The 19,761-nt window shown below is 44.3% G+C and overlaps 1 protein-coding gene across 8 annotated transcripts in view; it reads right to left on the reverse strand.

Moving 5' to 3' along the window:
• Nucleotides 1–19,761, reverse strand: part of Ric8b (RIC8 guanine nucleotide exchange factor B) — a 100,444-nt gene that overhangs the window by 13,933 nt on the left and 66,750 nt on the right. For 7 of the 8 annotated variants that reach the window (XM_029542183.1, XM_021204860.2, XM_029542185.1 and 4 more), the window contains 2 exons: nt 9,913–10,057; nt 202–321 (listed from right to left, as the gene is read on the reverse strand). In XM_029542183.1, the coding sequence (XP_029398043.1) occupies nt 202–321; nt 9,913–10,057 (265 nt within the window). The remainder of the gene's footprint in view (nt 1–201; nt 322–9,912; nt 10,058–19,761) is intronic. The other variant, XM_021204863.2, reaches the window with a different exon arrangement.

The raw sequence follows: 19,761 nt of genomic DNA on the forward strand, positions 1-19,761 counted from the left end.
GCAGGCTGCAGTAACGCACACCCAGAAGCGAGCGGCACATGGAGAAAAGCCATGGCGGCACCTAACTGCTACTGCCTCTGTCTCCCTGTTCCGACAGACATGGATTTCCAGAGTTGCTGTTCTATGGTAACTCTCAGTGAGAGAGACAAAGAAATAGAACATTCTTAGAAACCAAGCAAAAAATGGATGGGAATACAATACCTGGAAAGTTTATCAAGCATGTTGACAAGTTTCATGGCTTCATATTCTTTTTGTTCTTCTGTCATTTCATCTATAGGGTTTGGCATTGGTTCCTCTAAATGACCAGTGATAAGATTAATGCTACAAAAAGAAAAAAAAGTTATGCTGTATGTTTTAGAATTATGCTCTTTCTATATCTTCTGGTCCAAATTTTAATTTAATTAAGAAAGAGTATAATAGCCAAAAATTGGCAATAATTTCAATAGTAATTTTATTGTATAGAATTGCTATAGGAATGTTTATTATTATTATTATTATTATTATTATTATTATTATTTTGCTTTGGAAATGGGCTTTTTACAAAATTAAAACTGACTACTTGCCAACTATTTTTTTTAAGTCATGGTTACTTTAAAAAATATAAAATTTGATTGGTGCCGTTGAATAAATCTCTTTGGATGCACATCTTATTCACTAACTGTAAGGTGACAGGTACTTTCAGAAGTGAAATGAGAAAATCCATTCATGATACAGCATAAAACAAACATGTCCAAAAAAGAGGGGGGAAAAACTTGAGACATGCTAACGAGAGGTTGCAATCTGAAATGAGAGCACGCCGATGTATCATCTCGGGGAATTAGTCTATTAGTGAGACCAGAGGTAAGGCGTCTCCAACAGTCAGCAATAAAGCAGAAAGGTGATGTTAACTAGATATGACCTGACTGAGGACAAAAGTGAAAGCTGGCCCAACTAGAGACAAATATGGCGCCTTTGCTTTCTGGAAACAGATCTAGAACAATGCTCGAGAATCAGGGATTTCTTATAAGCTCTGTATGGCGTCCTAACAGCAGAGGAATTATACTCTGAAATAAAGGGCCATATTTCTACCTTTTCTTTTGCACTGAGGAAGGAAAATGAAACACAGCTTTCAATATTTGCTAAATATCAACACCTTAAAACATTATTCTTGAGGAGAAGATTATCTCGTACCAGCCAAGTACAGATTGCTTTAATGATCAAAATCATAGTACCTCTGCAGAAAGCACAGCGGTAACAATGTTTCTTCTAAGGGCTTTCAGGGCCTGGCCAGGATAAGGAAACCAGTGAGATGGTCAAGAACAAACTGTGGTTTGGGGAGCTTGGGGTAAACTGAAGAAAAACTATCATGTGATAGCAAAGACAGCTCCTCGGGTGGCCAGTGTCCACTCCCAGTTGAGACTTTGTCACAGTGAGGTTAACGCATGGTGGCCAGTGTCCACTCCCAGTTGAGACTTTGTCACAGTGAGGTTAACGCATGGGTAACCACCACTCGTCACTACCAGATCCCCTGTTCTTTTTCTATATCCTTCAAATCACCATACAGATTCTTGTGGAAGGGTCTGCCTTTGCTGTCTTTGCAAACTAGATTTAAAGTCTGTGTAGCTGCTCTTAGACAGGGCTTAAGACTAGAACTGTAGTCAAAAAATTTGTTCTGCTGGACTTAATAGTGCATACCTGAGATTCCTGCTTGGGTCTGAAAGATTGTAGTATAAATTCATTCAAAGCCATCCTGAGTAACTTGCCAAGGTTTAAAGGGGGCTGGGTTCCAGCCCAGCGGTAAAGCGCTTGCTGAAAATCTAGGAGGTTGTGGGGCCATGAGTTAAATCCCTAGCAACCCCTCTTCGCTAAAAAGGCAAATGAACAAACCAAGAAACCTCCTTTTCCAATCAGTAAGCCATGTGCAAGGCAGAACATGGTGGAGTCACTCAGGGAAAAGGTAGACCAGGGCAAGCAGAAGATACGGGGACCCAGAGGCCCTTCTCTTTGTTCCTACCCACTTGATTCCAGGTATTCTCTATGGTGCTTCAGGAACCTTGGGGCAACCTGAAAGCTATATAGATTGGTCACTTATTCCTCGTTTTGACTACACACTAGAATCACTTGGGGACCTAGAGCTGGCCTGACCTCAGATTAACATATAAAGTTCCCATGTTATCAGGGTGGACTAGGCTCAAGTGCCCCGTTCAGATACTGCTCTTAACTCTCCCTTTTAAACATGCCCACAGAAGAGAAAGTCTCTAGCTAGATGCCATCACAAAACTGCTAAAGGGGTCCCCTGTATTTCCCAAACTTAAGAACAAAAGAGAACTGAATGAGGTTTCTGAGAAGAGATGCATGGAGATGGAGATGCTGTGTTGTTATTTGTTCAGGCACATGGCACTAGGTACTTGCTAAGTTATAAAAACAACGAAATAAAGATAGTTCTTACAGATATACACTACTCTCAAGCAAAGGACATCGGGTCTTATAGGGAGGGAAATAAACAAACAATGCTGAGCACGCTCATTTGCCACTTGAGAGAGGTTTCTCACACTGACAGAGGTGTGATTTGAGGAATCACACCTATAGACTTTTCATAAAACAATGACATTAGCACAGACTACTGTGTCCCTCAGAAACAGCACAGTCAGGCACAGGGTCCTAGGTTAGGCATAATGGTTCTTTCCTTGGCATCTTTGTTGTCTATCTTTTGAGACAGGGTTTCTCTGTGAACAGTCCAGGCTGTTAACTGGTTGTGTAGACCAGTCTGGCCTTGAACTCAGAGCTCTGCACGTCTCTGCCAACCAAGTGCTGGGATTAAAGGTGTCCATTGGTGGGATAGCGTCTGTTTTCTAGAAGCTGTTCTTGAGCCTTCTGCTTGCTCTGAGGTTAGCTTCCAAGTGAGCATGAAGGCAGTGCTCTCTCCCAGAGGGAGGCCCCTCCCCATCCATGGAGACAACATCGTAACACCCTTTCGCACGCACACACACACACACACACACACACACACACACACACCTCTCCCTTTAAACACAGGGCGCAAATGCTGGTTCATGTCTCCCTTTAAACAGATTTTTTTCCCCATTATGATACTCAGGGAGAAGCAAAACCACATAAAACACAAGGCAGGACCATAAACTGTACCACTCCCGAGAGAGAAAAATGCCAACATGTAGTGACAGAAGGCGGACAGGAGCTACCTCTCCCTTCCAGTCAGTTTCATACATTTTCAGAAGAAGAGAGAACAAGTCACTATACAACAATAATGCCAAGTTGTATATTTTGGGATGAACACATACATACAAAGATAGCATTTACGTTTCAAATTCTTACTACTATACAACTCTGAGGTTATTTTTACTGTGTTTGAGTCTTAGCTCCTCCCAGGACACTAACTGAGGTAGGCCTTTGGAGAATGGTATTTATTTATTTATTTACCTCGTCTTTCCTCCCCCTTTCCATCATTCCAGCCCTGTGATTAACTTTATCTTCCAATTAGGTGACAAGTGTCTGAACTCCTGTGGATAAATGAACTGGCACGTCATGGCCTGACAATAGGAGGATTATGACATACTAAAATGGTATGAGTGTGTGTATAAAAGATGAAATACATTTCAATTATTTTATCCTTCTAACTATTGCTGTTTCTGGTTAATATCAGCATCACTTAATAAAAAGAACTACACAGAAACTTGACTCTACGAAAGCTTCAACCTTTAAAGGCAGGGCTTAAGTTTTACTCAGAGTTCTGGCAAAGAAAGGGAGGGCTACACTGCTGCGATGGGATTCCTGGTTCCTTTTGCACCGTATTTCAAGTCCAGTACTGATAGTCAGGTTTGAAGCCCAATGGTTCTAGGGGCTAATTCTTATGGCCTCAAAGCCTTCTAAACATCTATGTTAATATCCATAGATAGCATTCCTTAGGGAAGATAACTGCTTCAGGAAAGCTTCTCTCTCCAATAAATGGTGGAGAATGCAGAAACTCTTGGCTGCTCAAGGCGCAGAGAAAAAGGAACAGCTGAACTCAACCCAAACCACCGGACACTTGTATCACTACTCTAAGCCTCAAGGAATCCAGGGAAGAACACAAGAGCAGATGGATATGAAATTCCATTTTCTTGGCATTACACAGCAACTGCGATCATGAACTTATGCAGTTGTCTGCATTGGTCAGGAGCAAGAACGGGACTGTCAAAGGTCAGGCTTGAGCATGGGAGGGATTCACGAGGGCTGGCACTGTTGCTAAACTACTGACAGCTCAGAGGTTCTGGGAAAGGAGTCAGTGACTTCAGTTGTCCCCCCACACCCCCTTGAATCCACCAAACTGAAATGACAGTTTAAATCCACGGCCACACGGATAGCCCCGGTTAAACACAGTAGCTCATAAAACAACAGACAGATATGGGGGTGGGAAAGTGATCTGTAGAGAAGGGCTACTGACAGAGATGGGAGGGAGAAAAGAGAAACTGTAACGCATATGTACTCGTATGTAATTGTCAGATCTGCAAGGAGGCGAGTGAGACAGGTTGCCAGAGCAGTGCATGCATGCCAGCTATGGCAGAACCCTCTGCTTAATTCCACAAGCTGGCTGCTATGTGAGAACTGGGCTGCTCATGAGGAGAACTTGTCATTTTTCTAAAGATGCTAGAGATCCACATTCTCATCTGAGATGTCTGCATCCTAAATGCTGCCAAGGGATTAGTGAGCACCTTCCAAAATGAGAACAAAAATATAAACAAAAAATACTACATGGGACAAACCAAATAAAATATACCTGTGGGCAAAATTCTGCTTACGTGCTGATAAATCCACACCCTTTACAGAGTTTTTAGGGAAAGGCATTTATTTCTGTGTGCCTATACCAGGAAGGAAGAGGGGAGCAGGTATGTAGGGAAGAAGGGGCTCTGCAGGGATAAAGACCAAGTTGTCTTTCCTGGGGCCTCCCCTCAACACTTGGCTCCTGCACCTCCCCAAGCAACACAAAAAGCAATGCCTTCATCTCTTGAGCCCTACCCTGGCTACCAGAGCTGCTCCACTGGAGCTGTTGACTAAGTTAGCTCCAAGAATGTATTAACACAGGGTTGGAGAGATGGGCCAGCAGTTAAGAACACCAGCTGCTTTTGCAGAGAACCTGGCTTGATTCCCAGTGCCCACACAGGGGCTCTCAACTGTCTGTCACTCTAGTTCCAGGAGATCTGACAGGCTCTTCTGTGCCCCTACCCCCACCCCCCAACAGGCATCTGATATGCACATGGGGGCATAGACATATATGCAGGCCAAAAACTCAAACAAAAAATGATTAAAAATGTATTAATGTAGTCAACAAACATTTATATAAAGACTGACTTTTGATTTTAAAATCCCATTTCTTCATAAAACTTAACCTTCTTGCAAACAAAGGGAAAAAACCCAGACCTAAGGAACAGGGATGCTTAGGAGGGAAATGTAGGAGCCCATGCTTCATACAGTACTACACAGGCTGCACAGAGGAGAACAGACCTGGAGGTGGGGTCAGGGATGGGGTGGGGTGGGGGGGACAGCAGCTCTCTGGAGGAGGTGTGCTCCACACTGAGACACTCAACACGAGGTCACCTGCTTGACAAGTAGTGAAGAGGCCGGGTGGAAGGGGCAGAGACACAGTGCACACAAACTGCAGTGAGAACCTTGGTTTTCAGTCACTAGACAGTTTCAAGCAACTAATATTGTCTGACTCATATTTTACAGGGATCCCAGTAACTGCTGAGCTGAGAATGTAATGAAAAGTCCCAAGGTGGAATCAACAAGGCCAGTTAGATGGTGCTGATTTAAACCATACCAGAGAGCCAGACCTGTGACTTGATTGCCGTGAAAGAAGCCATAGTTCTATCACTGGTACCAGGCAAAGGGGAAGGATTTTGGGCAGAGTCAAAGTCTCACCTTGGTGACAGTTAAAGCAGAAGGCATCACTAAATGAGTGCATTATGAAGATCTAGCAATAGCTGTCAGGTGCTAGCCAGGAAAAAGGATGACTACTATATATGATTTCACATACACGGGGTTTCTTGACTTCATACAGACAGGAAGAAGCTAGAGAGGGTGCAGGGCAGGGAAGACGAACAGTCTGGAGATAAACTGGACACAGCCGGACACACCTGCATCCCAGCACCCTCAAGGCTGTGGCCAGACTGTGGGTTTGAAGGTCAGTCTAGGCTACCCAGTGAAGCCTGTGTAAGAGGCTGTGCAGCAGTGTGAGTGTACTGACGGCCACTGGCTCTCATATGCCAGATGGCTAGAACGTTAGATCCATGTTGTGTGTGTGTGTTGTCCCCCGAGTGAGGAGGATGCTGCTCCCTCTGAAGTCAGTTGTAGTGCTATGTACCTATAATCTCAGTGCTTAGGAAGCAGAGGCAGGGGGATTCTGAGTTCAGTGTCAGCTTGGAACAGAGAAAATTCCATTCTGAAAGTGCAAGTTACAAAGGCTGTTACATGTGTAGAGGTGCTATGGAGGAGGCAGAAGGAGTAATAAGTTTCTTCTCAACTGTGGTCTTTCTGTGATGAGACTTTACATGTATTTCACTGAGTGCTTATAGTCGTAAACCTTACTTTCTAAAAGTTAGCTAAATCCTAGTCTATACAAATACAGCCCAGATTAGGCAAAGAGAAAAATCTTCCAAGTCTGATTTGTGGTTCATGCACTTTAAGAAAAATTGAAATCATACAATTTATATACTAATAAGACAATTACCAGCAGACCTAAGCTGCACAACAACATTTTGACAAGGCGAAGAACACCCAGGCGTAATGCCTTGTGCTCAAGAAACAGCCTGTGAATCCAGCATCTGAGATCACTGTAGTCAGATAACTATCCCAAGAGTGCTTCTGGACTCTACAAACTACTGTGAAGACTGTCAGAAATTATCCAGGGTTCTGGCCACTTCTGACTCTGCCCCTCCTACCTCTCTAAAGCAGCCCCTAAGACACCTCTGGATACCTCTGTATCTAGCCTGAAAGCTACAGATCCAAAGCTGAAAGTGAGTTAGTTAAACACATTACACATGCATCTCTCCACTGATGTTGAGAATGATGAAAACACACCAGTTATCAAGGGGCTCTGTGCTCAGAGGCATGGGAGAAAGCAGTAGAAAATTCACATTTAGCTGCTTGTAGTGGTGCAGGCTTTAACCCCACACTTAGGAGGCTGAGGCAGGTGGATCTCTGTGGATATGAGGCCAGCCTAACCTAGATGTGAGGTTTAGGCGAGGGCTACAAAGTAAGACCCTGTTTAAAATCAAACAAACAAAGCTTAGATAGCATCTCCTTTCGATAGAGACTGTGTCTGAGAACTCAGCTAGCCTGACTGGTACATCTCCATGTGGCATGCATCTCAATTCTATGAGTGTACTTTGTTTAAAAGCAACTAATTGCAGAAAGCCATTTCCAGTCCATTAAATACATTTATTTTGACACAAAAAAGACTGCTGTAAAATTAACTGTGTCCCAAAGCCGGGATGGAAGCTCCACACAATTCCTGGTTTTAGATTCCAATAAAGGATTACAGGTTACCTTGGTGCATTAATCAGAATCCACTTACATTTTTGACAATGGGACTTGGGCCAACTGGATGAAGAGTGATTAATTCTGCCAATACTAGCAACTGTTGTGAATAAATGCACCCGAGAGAAGCAGAGTGAGGCCCTGGGAACACTGAGTGCCAGAGGGTATGGTAAATGAGCAATCCTTTTGGATGCCACCTTTCCAAGTTTGATCAGACAAGTTTAAAGTGCTGCCAAGTGCTCTGAGCTCTGAGGGTCACCCCCAGAGTAACAAAGGCTGCCTTATTGATAAAGCATTTTATCCACTGTCACTTCCACAGGGGCCCCTGGAAGGAAGAACACTTTAAAGTAATAGAAAAAATTTTCCTCTTGAGAGGGTGCACTGAAAGCAAAACAGGCACTGTATGAAGGGGTGAGATTTATCTGAAAACACGCATTTATGCTTGTAAGGAGCCATGTTTCAAACACAAGACTTTGCATTAGTAATGACTCTGGCCAAGCCTAAGAGCTGAAAAAGACACCACTAAGGCTACAAAGCCGAAGTCCAATTCCATCCATGGCAGAGAGCTCAGACAGTAACCATGTCAGATATCAACAACACAGATTCAAACAAAAAGTACCCTCCTGGGACCTAACATCACCTCTGTCCTACACTAGTGAGAGAGACCCAATGTTCCTGTGCTTTCCTGGAGCTCCTGCTTCTTGTGGTAGCATGTTGTACTTTCAAATTACATGACTATGGTCATTAAAGAAACCATCTTAGATAAAATCAACCATATATACTGAAATGTAAAGATGCCAACATCTGTGAGCTCTTATGAGTTCTCTACCTGCCCTGGAATTTGAGAAGTAGTTTATGCCATCTCCATCTTCCTTTAAAATGGCAAGACTCTTAGCTGACGCGGCGTGCTTACAGTCTCGGCTACCGGGGAAGTTAAGGTGGAAGGGTCGCCGAGTCTATGAGTTTGAGACTGGCCTATGCAACACAGTAAGTACCTGCCTCTACCTCCAAACACACCACCAACAAAAAGAGGGACTTTTAAACAAAAAGAGGGACTTTTAAACAAAAAGAGGGACTTTTAAACAAAAAGAGGGACTTTTAAACAATAAGAGGGACTTTTAAACAACTGTATGTTTAAGCCTCAAACACAGAGACACAGAATGTTAAAATGACTGGGAAATGCAGTTTATAGACTTATTCAAACAAGAGCTTGTGAGACTGACGCAGGGGACTTAAGGAAGTATAATTCCTCTACTTTACATTCAAACTCTCGACAGAGATTTTCAAGCCACAGCATCTAAGTGACAGTAGTCGATAAAATTCACTGCTCAAGAGCCACTGCTAGCATTCCTACCCCCACTAGAGCCTCTGTTTCTTCGGTAACACTCTGTAAGATCATGGTGAAGCTTAGTGTATTAGGATGTTAAAATAACACTCTATGCACTCAAACCTAGTTTGTCCAGATATAGGCTATGTTGTTCCTGCTGACTGGAGATTGGTAATTTTTTCACTTTATGGAAATTTATATTTTCACATCAATAGAACACAGTCTCCTCTTGATTTTACAGATGGTGATTTTCTAGTCTTGGTTACCTACTTCATGACCCCTAGCATTCTCTAGAAGAAGGCCAGTAAAAAACAGCAGGCAGTTTCATTGACAATGCTCACAACGAAGGCCGCCTTATTAGCAATCATAATGGGACCCAGGGACAATTCAGCTCCAATGACTGCTAGCAATGAGAAGACATCGAGAGCTGGCAAGGATGAGAAGGAGGGGGAAGGGTGGTGGGAGGACTGGAAGAGAGGGGGCAGCTGCTTTAAGGAAACGGCGATGTCTTTCCTTGGCATATACCAACTTAGAGACATCACAGAATTTCAGGTTCGTTCCTTCAGGGCACTGAAACACCCATTAAAACCCGAGTTCCCACATGTATGTTTGATTATAATTCAGTGCAGAGCCAGCTCCTTTCCTTTTGGAGTTATGTGCCTTGTTGCAATACTTTTGGACTTTCGAGAGGTTTAATGCAAGGGTACTGAAAATGAGTGAAACATCAAAAAAAACCAACTTAAAAACCTGGTGTCAGCTGTAAGGCCTGTAAGGCCTCACGGAAAGGAAGGCCATCAGTAACACACTTTTCAAATTGATCATCAGCATCTAAAACCGTCACCACACATTTGCTTCTTGAAAGAGGGGAATGGACTTGTTGAAAGACTCATGCTTCTTCAATCACGTGAAGTTACTCTAAGGAACCGTGTGAAGCTGTCTCTAAAAACACCAGGAGATGGAAAACTTACAAATTCCCAAGAAAAAGCACTGGACAATGAGAGCCAAAGAAAGGGGAAGACAAACCACTCCCTTAAAGGCACAGCTACTTAGTGAACAGAAACACAGTACTATACTTTGGTTTTGCGTTTTTGTATTCTTCAGTGTCTGTGTCCTCGTCCTCTGAGTACCAATTATCTCCTCTTCCTCCAGCCAAGAGGCCCCTGGCCGCCAAGAGTCCTGCAGCGTTCCCGTAGCCAGTGTACTTCAGCAGGCTGTCCACTGCAAAAACATGACAGGGTTTGAGACAGGGTTCCTAAGGACTCACCATCAGCACCCACTCACCAGCACAGAGGAGGTGGGCATGCTGCCATGGCAGGAGCGCTTTCACATAAAGTAGCTTAACAGAACTACCTACAAATGCTCCTAGCTGCTATGAAGACAAAGAAACTGTCTTTAGGTATCAGGAATTCTGAAATTGCTCTTCTGTACACACTTTGACAAATGTAGAGCCTCTGTGCTCCTTCTGGTAAGAGTCATGTATTAACTTTTTGATCTCTCATCTTATTTTCTTAAAACTAAAGATAATGAAAGTCAGATTGAGATTTTGCATGAGTGGCATGAACAACCTTATTATTTTTTTTAATCCTTAAGGGGATAGGAAGGAAAATATATAAGAAATAATAACATTTAAGGATATGAGCAAATAGGAAAGGCTAAAGTACCAGTCGGCAGGGCGGGGCAGGCTGGGGAGACGGCTTGGGACACAGGCATGATCCCCAGAACCCATGGAGAAGCTGGGTGGATAATTGCAAGACAGAGACAGGATTTCCTAGGTATTGGCATGCTCTGAGTTCAATTGAGAGACCCTGCCTCAATAAATAAAGCAGAGAGCCATTGAGGAAGACACCAAAAATCAACTTTGAGCCTTCACATGTACACATACATGTGGACCTAACACACATTAACATAGTTAGCAACACATATAAACATAGGAAGCCACTGAGTCAGACTGGCTATATTTTAATACTATCAGCATTACTAGCTGGCTGAACTTGGATAAAATATTTTATAGCTCTACCCCAGTTCTGTTCTGTAGAAATGGATTAAGAACTACCTTCCCCCCACTGAGAATTTTAGAAAACTTTGCAGCAAAAAGTCAGTTCTCGTTCCTTTACCTTTGGTGAATACTGCATTAAACTATTGTGTTAGATCTCTCTCTCTCTCTCTCTCTCTCTCTCTCTCTCTCTCTCTCTCTCACACACACACACACACACACACACACACACACACAGAGTCTGAGGGATGAGTACATGATACAGGTCTTCTGTAAGTATGACCCTACTGACAGAGTAACATCCTTTAAATAAGCTGACACAAAAATCTTTGCAAAGAAACCCTGCACTGTAGAGGTGTGTATACATACATGTGTGTGTGTGTGTGTGTGTGTGTGTGTGTGAGAGAGAGAGAGAGAGAGAGAGAGAGAGAGAGAGAGAGAGAGAGAGACTTATAAACTTGCAAGGAATATACTGAACAATTATAGGCAACAAGGTACACAATTATGTATAAATAAAAAGATTAAAAATTTTACTGAAGGCTTTGAGTAGTATGTTCATAAAATGACATGCTAAGGTCAACTGTAGAAAACAACACTATACATTTATCCATGTATAAAACCAAGATAAAACCTACATTTGAAAGCACCACAACTTACACCAGTCACCTAAAAAAATGCTAGAAAAATTCAGAGAAGCACACACAGGTGCTTAGAAGGAGGAAGGGGAAAATATGTGTGTGGACTTCAACTGGGACAGAGGATCATACTGAAGGAAGAGGGAGAGAAAAGAGACTCTAAGAATGTTTGAAAACAACCATAAGCTTACTTACAAGGACATACTGTGTGTGTGTGTGTACAAAGGCACACATGTGTTGTTTGCATGGAGTTATGTCACATATGGTGATAATGCTCCCTACCAAGTGACTAACAGACTAACAGAAACCCCAGTGCAGGGCATGGAAAACCCCTATTTAAGTTGTTGGTCAGGAAGGGTCCAATATAGGCCATTGCCATTGCCCTGGGTTGCTCCCCAGAACTTGAAAGTAAGACCCCACTACTGAGGACACCACACACTTCAGACACAGGACTCAGAGGCATTAAGCTGGAACTGCCCTGGGAAGGTCCTCTCTTAGGACTAACTTTCCCAGGATCTGAAGGCGTATAAAAGCTGCCAAGGGAGAAAAGCAAGCAGCAGTCTGAGCCAGCATGGAGACTATGACTGCCTGTCAAGAGAATCCCAGTGGTGCAACAGTAACACTTCTATCCTGAGGCTAGCAGAGAGCTGTCTAAGCCTGGTACTGCAAGCTAGGTAATTATCGCTGGCTGGAGAGATCATGGACCCCACAGGAGAAACCACCACTGTCATTTCCCTAATGGAACCTAATCTCTAACTGCATTCTAAATACTTACCCTGATGCCCACAGATAAATAGAGCCTCATCCCTCGTCAAAGAAGCAGATGGAGGATACTACAGAGGCCCGTGACTGGTCAACACACAGGGAATAAATGGCAGTGGAGTACACAGTCCCATCCAGTACATCTACAAAGACCTATACCTAAGACTCAAGGCACTGTGGGAGGAGGGCTGGAAAGACTGTGAGAGCCAGAGTTCCAGGGTATTTGCTACTAGACAGTTTTGCAGGCACAAAGGGGATGCTGCACCCATTAAATCTCCAGTATAGTTTCCTAAATAAGGCCTGCATGATGACACCATCAGTCAATATGCCAACATGGATAGGGGAAATTTCCTAAGGCTCCACCTTTAGGTGAAGAGTTCCAGGCCCTCAGTGGCTGCTGAGAAAGGAGGAATCTGTTTTCTCCAGGGATGAGCTCCCTCAGAGGTTATCTAATCCCAAGTGGGCAGCCCTAAACACATGCACATAACAGCAAACTAAATCAACTCAGTAGGCTGTATGTGTGTCTAACTACATAATTATATTAGAAGAAGGCAGGAATTTGAGAAAGTAGGGCATGGAGGAGTTGGCGTGGGGAAGGTCGGAAATAATATTCATGTATAAATTTTAAAAAACTAAAATTATCCTGAGGACCTTATAAAGGGTTAAAATAGAGAAAGAGATAAGGAGATAGTCTAGTCAGAGTATGTAAATATAAAGAGCATGGGAAACATGAATAAAGCTGTTAAGTTTTGAAGTGTTTAACTGGAGAGCACTCCTTTGATAGAGAAAATAGCCACTCCAGTGACACATGAAGTTACCCCTCCTCTCAAGGAATATAAAAAAACTGGTTCCATTTGTGTAAAAAGAAACACGGGCTAGTAAGACAAATAGATTAAATGAGAGCGATACTCTGTATCCCAGGCTGGCCTGGGCCACACTTCCTCCTTCCTAGGTCTCCAGAATGCTAGATCACAGGCAGGTCTACCACACTCAGCTCACACTCATTCTAACCTTAGAACCCATCAGTAACTGTACTCCTCAGTGCTACCAGCAAACACTATGCAAGTATTTAATGAGGGATAGTAATCTGAACCCTTAATAAATCTGATACGCTGTCTCTTGTTGCCAGTGCCTTAAGATGCAGTGATTCAAGTAAGTTAGGAAATGTATAATGAATTATTAAGGGAACAAATGTTTAGAGTATATATGTATCCTTAATACGCAGAGGCCAGACATGATTGTAATGGTTAGATACAAATCCACTCATGATCAAGGACCACAAATCTAAGCCCTCAGAACACTAATGCCTAGTTAATAATGACCCCTGAGCTGGACAGTGGTGTCACACGCCTTTAATCCCAGCACTTGGGAGGAAGAGACGGGCGAATTTCTGAGTTGGAGACCAGCCTGGTTTACAGAGTGAGTTCCAGGACAGTCAAGGCTACATAGAGAAACCCTGTCTCAAAAAAACAAAAAAACAAAAAAAAAACAAAAAAACAAAACAAGACAAAAGACCCCTGATATTTAATGAAAGAATATTTACTGCTCTTTTACTGGAACATATGTCAATTCTGAGACAAATGGGTTACAGAGGTGATTTAAGACATATTAATGCTCCAAAACTGAAGTCAAATACAATTTTGTTAAAATTGTAAACAACAAGATATTGGGAAGCAAAGAAGGGAGATAAATGGACTACAAAACCCTGGCAGAGAGGGGCTGGAGAGGCCCGTGCTTCCCTTTAGTGCGCTGCTAAATACCCCATCGAAACCCTGTTGGACACTGTAGGGAAAGAAGGAAAGCTGACGGAACCTGGCTAACTAAAAAAGGAAGGATGCTACGTAGACACTCATGGGCTCATACAAGGATGCCTTTTTTCTGTCATGGTAACTGTCAGTTATTGCCTGAAGATGCTGCTGAAATCAGATGATTCCCGGAAAGCTGACGTTGTAAGGATACTAGACACTAGAGAGAGAACGTAGTCACACAGTGGGTGCTGGTGAGACACACACTGGCAGGCAGTGTTGAAAGCCTACACAGACATTAGTTGTATTGTTTTACCACAGAGCAGAGCTTCCATTCCTTTACTGAGAGGAAAGCACACCAAGAGACCATTCCCCCTTCTCCATGGGAACCTTTCCATCCAGTTAAACTCTACACCTTCTAGAACCAGCAGCTCCTCTAACTAGTACTGTTCTTTAGGTCTGCATCTTCCCATCTGCTTCTATCCAGGTGCACAAGACATCTTTTGTTCAATACAAACCTAACTGTGTTACTTTCCTGGAGGGAGCCTCTCCTGCTCCCCCTATAGGCTCCAATACCAGTAGGTTGAACCACTCCTGACTTGCAGCCCATTCTTTCTAAAGTTATGTTCTATTGTGTCCACTCTTCAGATCCTGAATTGTTTTTTTCTGTAACTACTTCCACATAAAGTGTCCCTCCAGGTTGCTACTATAGCAAGCACAACCCTGCTTTAAGAACTTAGCACAACCCTGCTTTAAGAACTTATTCCCGGGCTGGTGAGATGGCTCAGTGGGTAAGAGCACCCGACTATTCTTCCGAAGGTCCGGAGTTCAAATCCCAGCAACCACATGGTGGCTCACAACCATCCATAACAAGATCTGATGCCCTCTTCTGGAGTGTCTGAAGACAGCTACAGTGTACTTACATATAATAAATAAATAAATCTTTAAAAAAAAAACTTATTCCCAGCCGGGGCATGGTCGCACACATCTTTGATCCCAGCACTCGGGAGGCAGAGGCAGGCGGATTTCTGAGTTCGAGGCCAGCCTGGTCTACAAAGTGAGTTCCAGGACAGCCAGGGCTATACAGAGAAACCCTGTCTTGAACACCCCCCCCCAAAAAAAAAACCACCTTATTCCCACTGTGGGGAGACACATGACTCCCAGGGAGCACATTGGTCTCTTATGTAACACGTATGGGAGCACAGCTGCCTGTGAGACATAGGATCAACATGTATGGGAGCACAGCTGCCTGGGAGACACAGGATCTCCAATGTGAAGAAGCTGGATGCTGGGGATGCAAGCTCTTCATAGTTACAGCACAGCAAACGGGGAAGCTTGAAAACACAGATGAATAAAACGGCAGGATGAAGAAAACCAACTTTGCTATAACAGCCAGAGATTTCTTCAGAGGTGAGTCCACAGTGCTCTTGGAAGACAAAACTTAGTGTTCTGAGGCCATGGGGAAGGGCGGCCCAGGCAGCGCTAAAGCATCAAGTTAGAAGCAGGAAGGGATAGGGTACACTGACACAGCACAACAATCCCAAGGCAAGGGGCAGAGTAGAACTGGGCTTCCCCAGGCAAGCATGAGGAAGCCCTGCTGCTAGTTCACACAGGGGCAATGGCAACATTCTGTTCACATTTTATAACAAACCCTGGTAGCCGCCTAGCAGACAGACCAAAATAATCTTATTAGAAACAGGAGGTCTGACTATATTAGTATTTTAAGAAAATGATTTTAAAGGCATATAACATGAAGTGGTGTGGGAACAAAATGGAAGAAAAAAAATAAAAATCGTATCTAGGAAGTAAAATCTGTAAGGTGTAATTAGTTTTACATGTACAGAAGGTAGGCAGGGTAACTGTAGATGACACTTCACAGAGGGTGTGAGCAAAGGACACAGAAAGGCTGAGGAGTATGGGTCCTGGAGAACATGTATTCTACAGCAGACAGAAGAGGGAGGCAGCCGTGAGAAACTCAGGTGCAGGCATGCGGTCCACAGGCGAAACATGACGGGTTCATCCTGAAACAGAAGCCAAGAGTGGAGACAGTGGTGTTCAGGGGATGACTATGGAATTCAATGTGGGACCGGAATGAGTATCAGCAAAGGAGACTGAAAAGAACGGCTGTCAGAGGTCATACGGGACTGCCCTAGCACAGACATATTGAGAAGTGCATGCAATACTGCAACTACCATAAAAAATAGTCTTTCAAGATTCCAAGATGGAAAAGCTTAAAAAAAAAAAAATTAAACCCAAGCATAGAGAGGAACAAATCACAGAGGAAGGCTTCTAGGAAGACAGGAAGGAAAACATGAACCACAAAGAAGCAGCTTAGTGGCAAGCTAAGAGTGGCCTATGCCTGCACCCTGAGCTGGAGGGAGGCACAAGCAGAGCTGCAGGGGACGCAGAGCTGCAGGGGGCGCTGACAGACAAGGCAGCTCAAGCTGAATTGATTGTAACTCAACCTACCACTGCGCCTGCCACATACAGAAGGTGTGAAATGTTTCACAAATCACTTTCTTTTGGTTAAACTATGTAGACTATTTTTAAGGAGCCTGAAGAGAGTACACTTTTAAAATTATTTTAAGAAGAATTGTATTGCAATGTTAGCAGGGAAAATGATGAGCTTCCTTATCTGTTTCCCTACTCACTGCATTATGGCTGCTGCTTTTTGTTTTTTAAAGATTTATTTATTTATTTTATGTATGTGAGTACACTGTAACTGTACAGACGATTGTGAGCCTTCATGTGGTTGTAGGGAATTGAATTTTTAGGACCTCTGCTTGCTCCGGTCAGCTCCATTTGCTCTGGTCTCCTCCGCTCGCTCAGTCCCTGCGATTTATTTATTATTATATCTAAGTAAGTACACTGTAGCTGTCTTCAGACACACCAGAGGAGGGCGTCAGATCTCATTATGGGTGGTTGTGAGCCACCATGTGGTTGCTGGGAACTGAACTCAGGACCTTTGGAAGAGCAGTCAGTGCTCTCAACCGCTGAGCCACCTCTCCAGCCCAATGGCTGCTTCTTATCCATTCACTTCCTCCCCTTACCCGCTTCTGGCCAGGTTCTCCTTCCCCTGCTTTCACACTTGCACACATTCCATTACAGGCGCCCTAAGCTCTTGGGCCCCTTCTAATGGCTCCCTTTACACATTTAGGATTCACATTTTCTCTCCTTTAGACCTCACATATAAAAGAAAATATGGGGTAGTATTTGTTTTTCTGAATTCAGTTTTTGTTTTTGCTTAGCATAATTTCCAGGAAGCTGACTTTGTGAAAGTAATAAAATATAGTTATGTCACATCTCAACACAAGTTGGTAACATGACTACATGCTAGCATTTTGTTTCCTGCTGGCTAGAGATGTTGGCTGTCCTGGCACAGATAGGGATTTCAGACACCTAGAGGCGTTCCTTTCATGCCCAGTCTGTTAAGACTTGACCCTTCTTGCTCTGACTACCGCTTACTGCGCTACTCTGTGATCTGAGCACAGACTACAGCACCTCCACACTGCACAGAGCTTTGTGTATCTTTAAGAGAAACTTCAGCTACTGTGACTGACATGACTTGACCTTGACGCTCTCCCTGCTCCCCTTAGGTGCAGTCCTAGCACTGCTGCACCATAATACCAGCTGCAGCCTCCCCTCCCCCCTTGCCCACATCTATGGATCTATGGATCCCACAGACTATCACCTCCTAACCTCCCTCCCCCCCCCACTCACCACCTTATCCCTCAACTGTAGGTTATACCTGCCAGAAAACCAGCTGGGTTGCTGCAGACCTCCACTCTCTGTTTCCCTAGACCCAGTCCCTCACCCTCCTCTCTGGCACAGCAACACATCACCAGCTGTGGCCTCCCTCCTGTCCACTTCTCTTGTGGACCCCATAGACTATCCCTCCAACCTCCCTTCTCTGACTCATCACTGCATCCCAGCCTCCATCTCCAGCAGGCATTCCCTATGAACACACAGCCTAGCAGACCAGTAAAAGAACTAAGACATGACCACCACACACTCTGAAAACGCTGACAGGAAACAGAAACTGAAGAATGAAACACCCACCCAACAAAGATGAATCCAGAAATCAGCACCTGGACCTAGAATCACCCCAAACCCAGACGCCTAGATGCCAGTGTAAGAACACAATAGCAACCAGGGCAACACATCTCTACTAAGGCCCTGCAATGCTACAACAGCAGGGCCAGAATATTCCAACACAGTAGAAGCACAGGAAAAAGACCTTCAGATGACAGAGGTCCTTAAAGAGTAAATGAATAAATCCATGAAAACACAAACAATTGGGAGAAATGAATAAATCCTTCAAAGAAAGCAAGAAAAAATAAACATCTGCATGTGCTTTGCTGTGAGGAGGTCAAACTGGTGCCAGCATGGAGCCTTACCCACTACACTCGCATCTCTCTGGAGCAGGAAGGTACTCTGCAGGCTAGGAGAGAGAAATATGGACACCCACACAGCCACAAAAGCTTTGATCAACAATATATGCTGGGAAATGGTGGTACAGAACCTTCAGGAGCAGCCAACCAATTCTGATTTGAGGCCCACTCCTTGCAAGGGAGCACATGCCCGACACTGCCTGGATGGCCAGGAACCAAACTCTGGCTAGCCCAGAGAGCTGCTCAGGTGGAACCCAATCTGACCGGCAGAAATCAGCCAATCATATGACCCCTCATGGCACTCTGCTATACTCAGAGATCAGGGCTCTGTCTAGCTGTCAGCACAGAGGCTTCCTCTAGCAGACAATAGGAGCAGATGGGGAGACCCACAGCCAGATAGTATGGGGAGAGTCTTCACTGGGTGTTGCCCTCACAATTTGGGGAATCCCAGAGGAAAAGGGAATGGAGGACACCAGGAGAGCATGGCCCACGGGATCAACTAAGAACAGCTCACATGGCTCAGAGAGACTCAAGCAACAAGCACAAGGCCTGTGGCATCTGCACCAGGTCCTCTGAGTACATGCTGTGGCTGTGAGCTTGGTGTTTGTGAGGGACGCCTGACAGTGGGAGCGGGTGTGTCTCTGACTCTGAGTTCAGAATCTCACTGAGGGACGCCTGACTGTGGGAGCGGGTGTGTTTGTGAGGGACGCCTCGCTGTGGGAGCGGGTGTGTCCCTGACTCTCCTGCCTGCTCCTGAGACTCTTTCCTCCAGGGGCTGCCTGGCCGACTTGACGTGAGGCTTCTGACTTGACTTACTGCTTGTTTTGTCAGGGTTGGTTGTCATCTCTTGGAGGCCTGCTCTTTTCTAATGGGAGATGGAGGGGGAGTGAGTCTGAGGGGGAGGGGAAGAGGTAGGGGCAGGGAGTGGTGGAGGGAGGGGCGACGGTGGTTGGGAGGTACTGTATGAGAGAAGAATCTATTTCTAGTAAGAAGTAGCAAGGTCCTTGCTGGTCAGCGCTCGTTAGTCTCAGCAGCACTGAGTCGCACCTGGACAGCAGTGCCTCCTCACCAACCCTGGCAGCCCTCGGTTCTCAAGCAACAAACTGCTACAAAGGATAATTTTCATCTGTCACTGCACATGGACACTGCAGGTATTTTCATCACTAAGGATTTGGCTGCTGCAGGTATTTGCATAAGTAAATAACAAGAGGGTGAAAATCCTGTCTTGTATACTTCTGTGTGTAGCTTAAAAATACATTTTGGTTAAGATTAAAAATTCAGGTGACAGCAGATGCTGACGAGGTTGTGGAGAAAGAGGAACACTCCTCCATTGCTGGTGGGATTGCAAGCTTGTACAACCACTCTGGAAATCAGTCTGGCGGTTCCTCAGAAAATT

This window comes from Mus pahari, chromosome 9 (genome assembly GCF_900095145.1).
Source record: "Mus pahari chromosome 9, PAHARI_EIJ_v1.1, whole genome shotgun sequence".
NCBI lineage: Eukaryota > Metazoa > Chordata > Mammalia > Rodentia > Muridae > Mus > Mus pahari.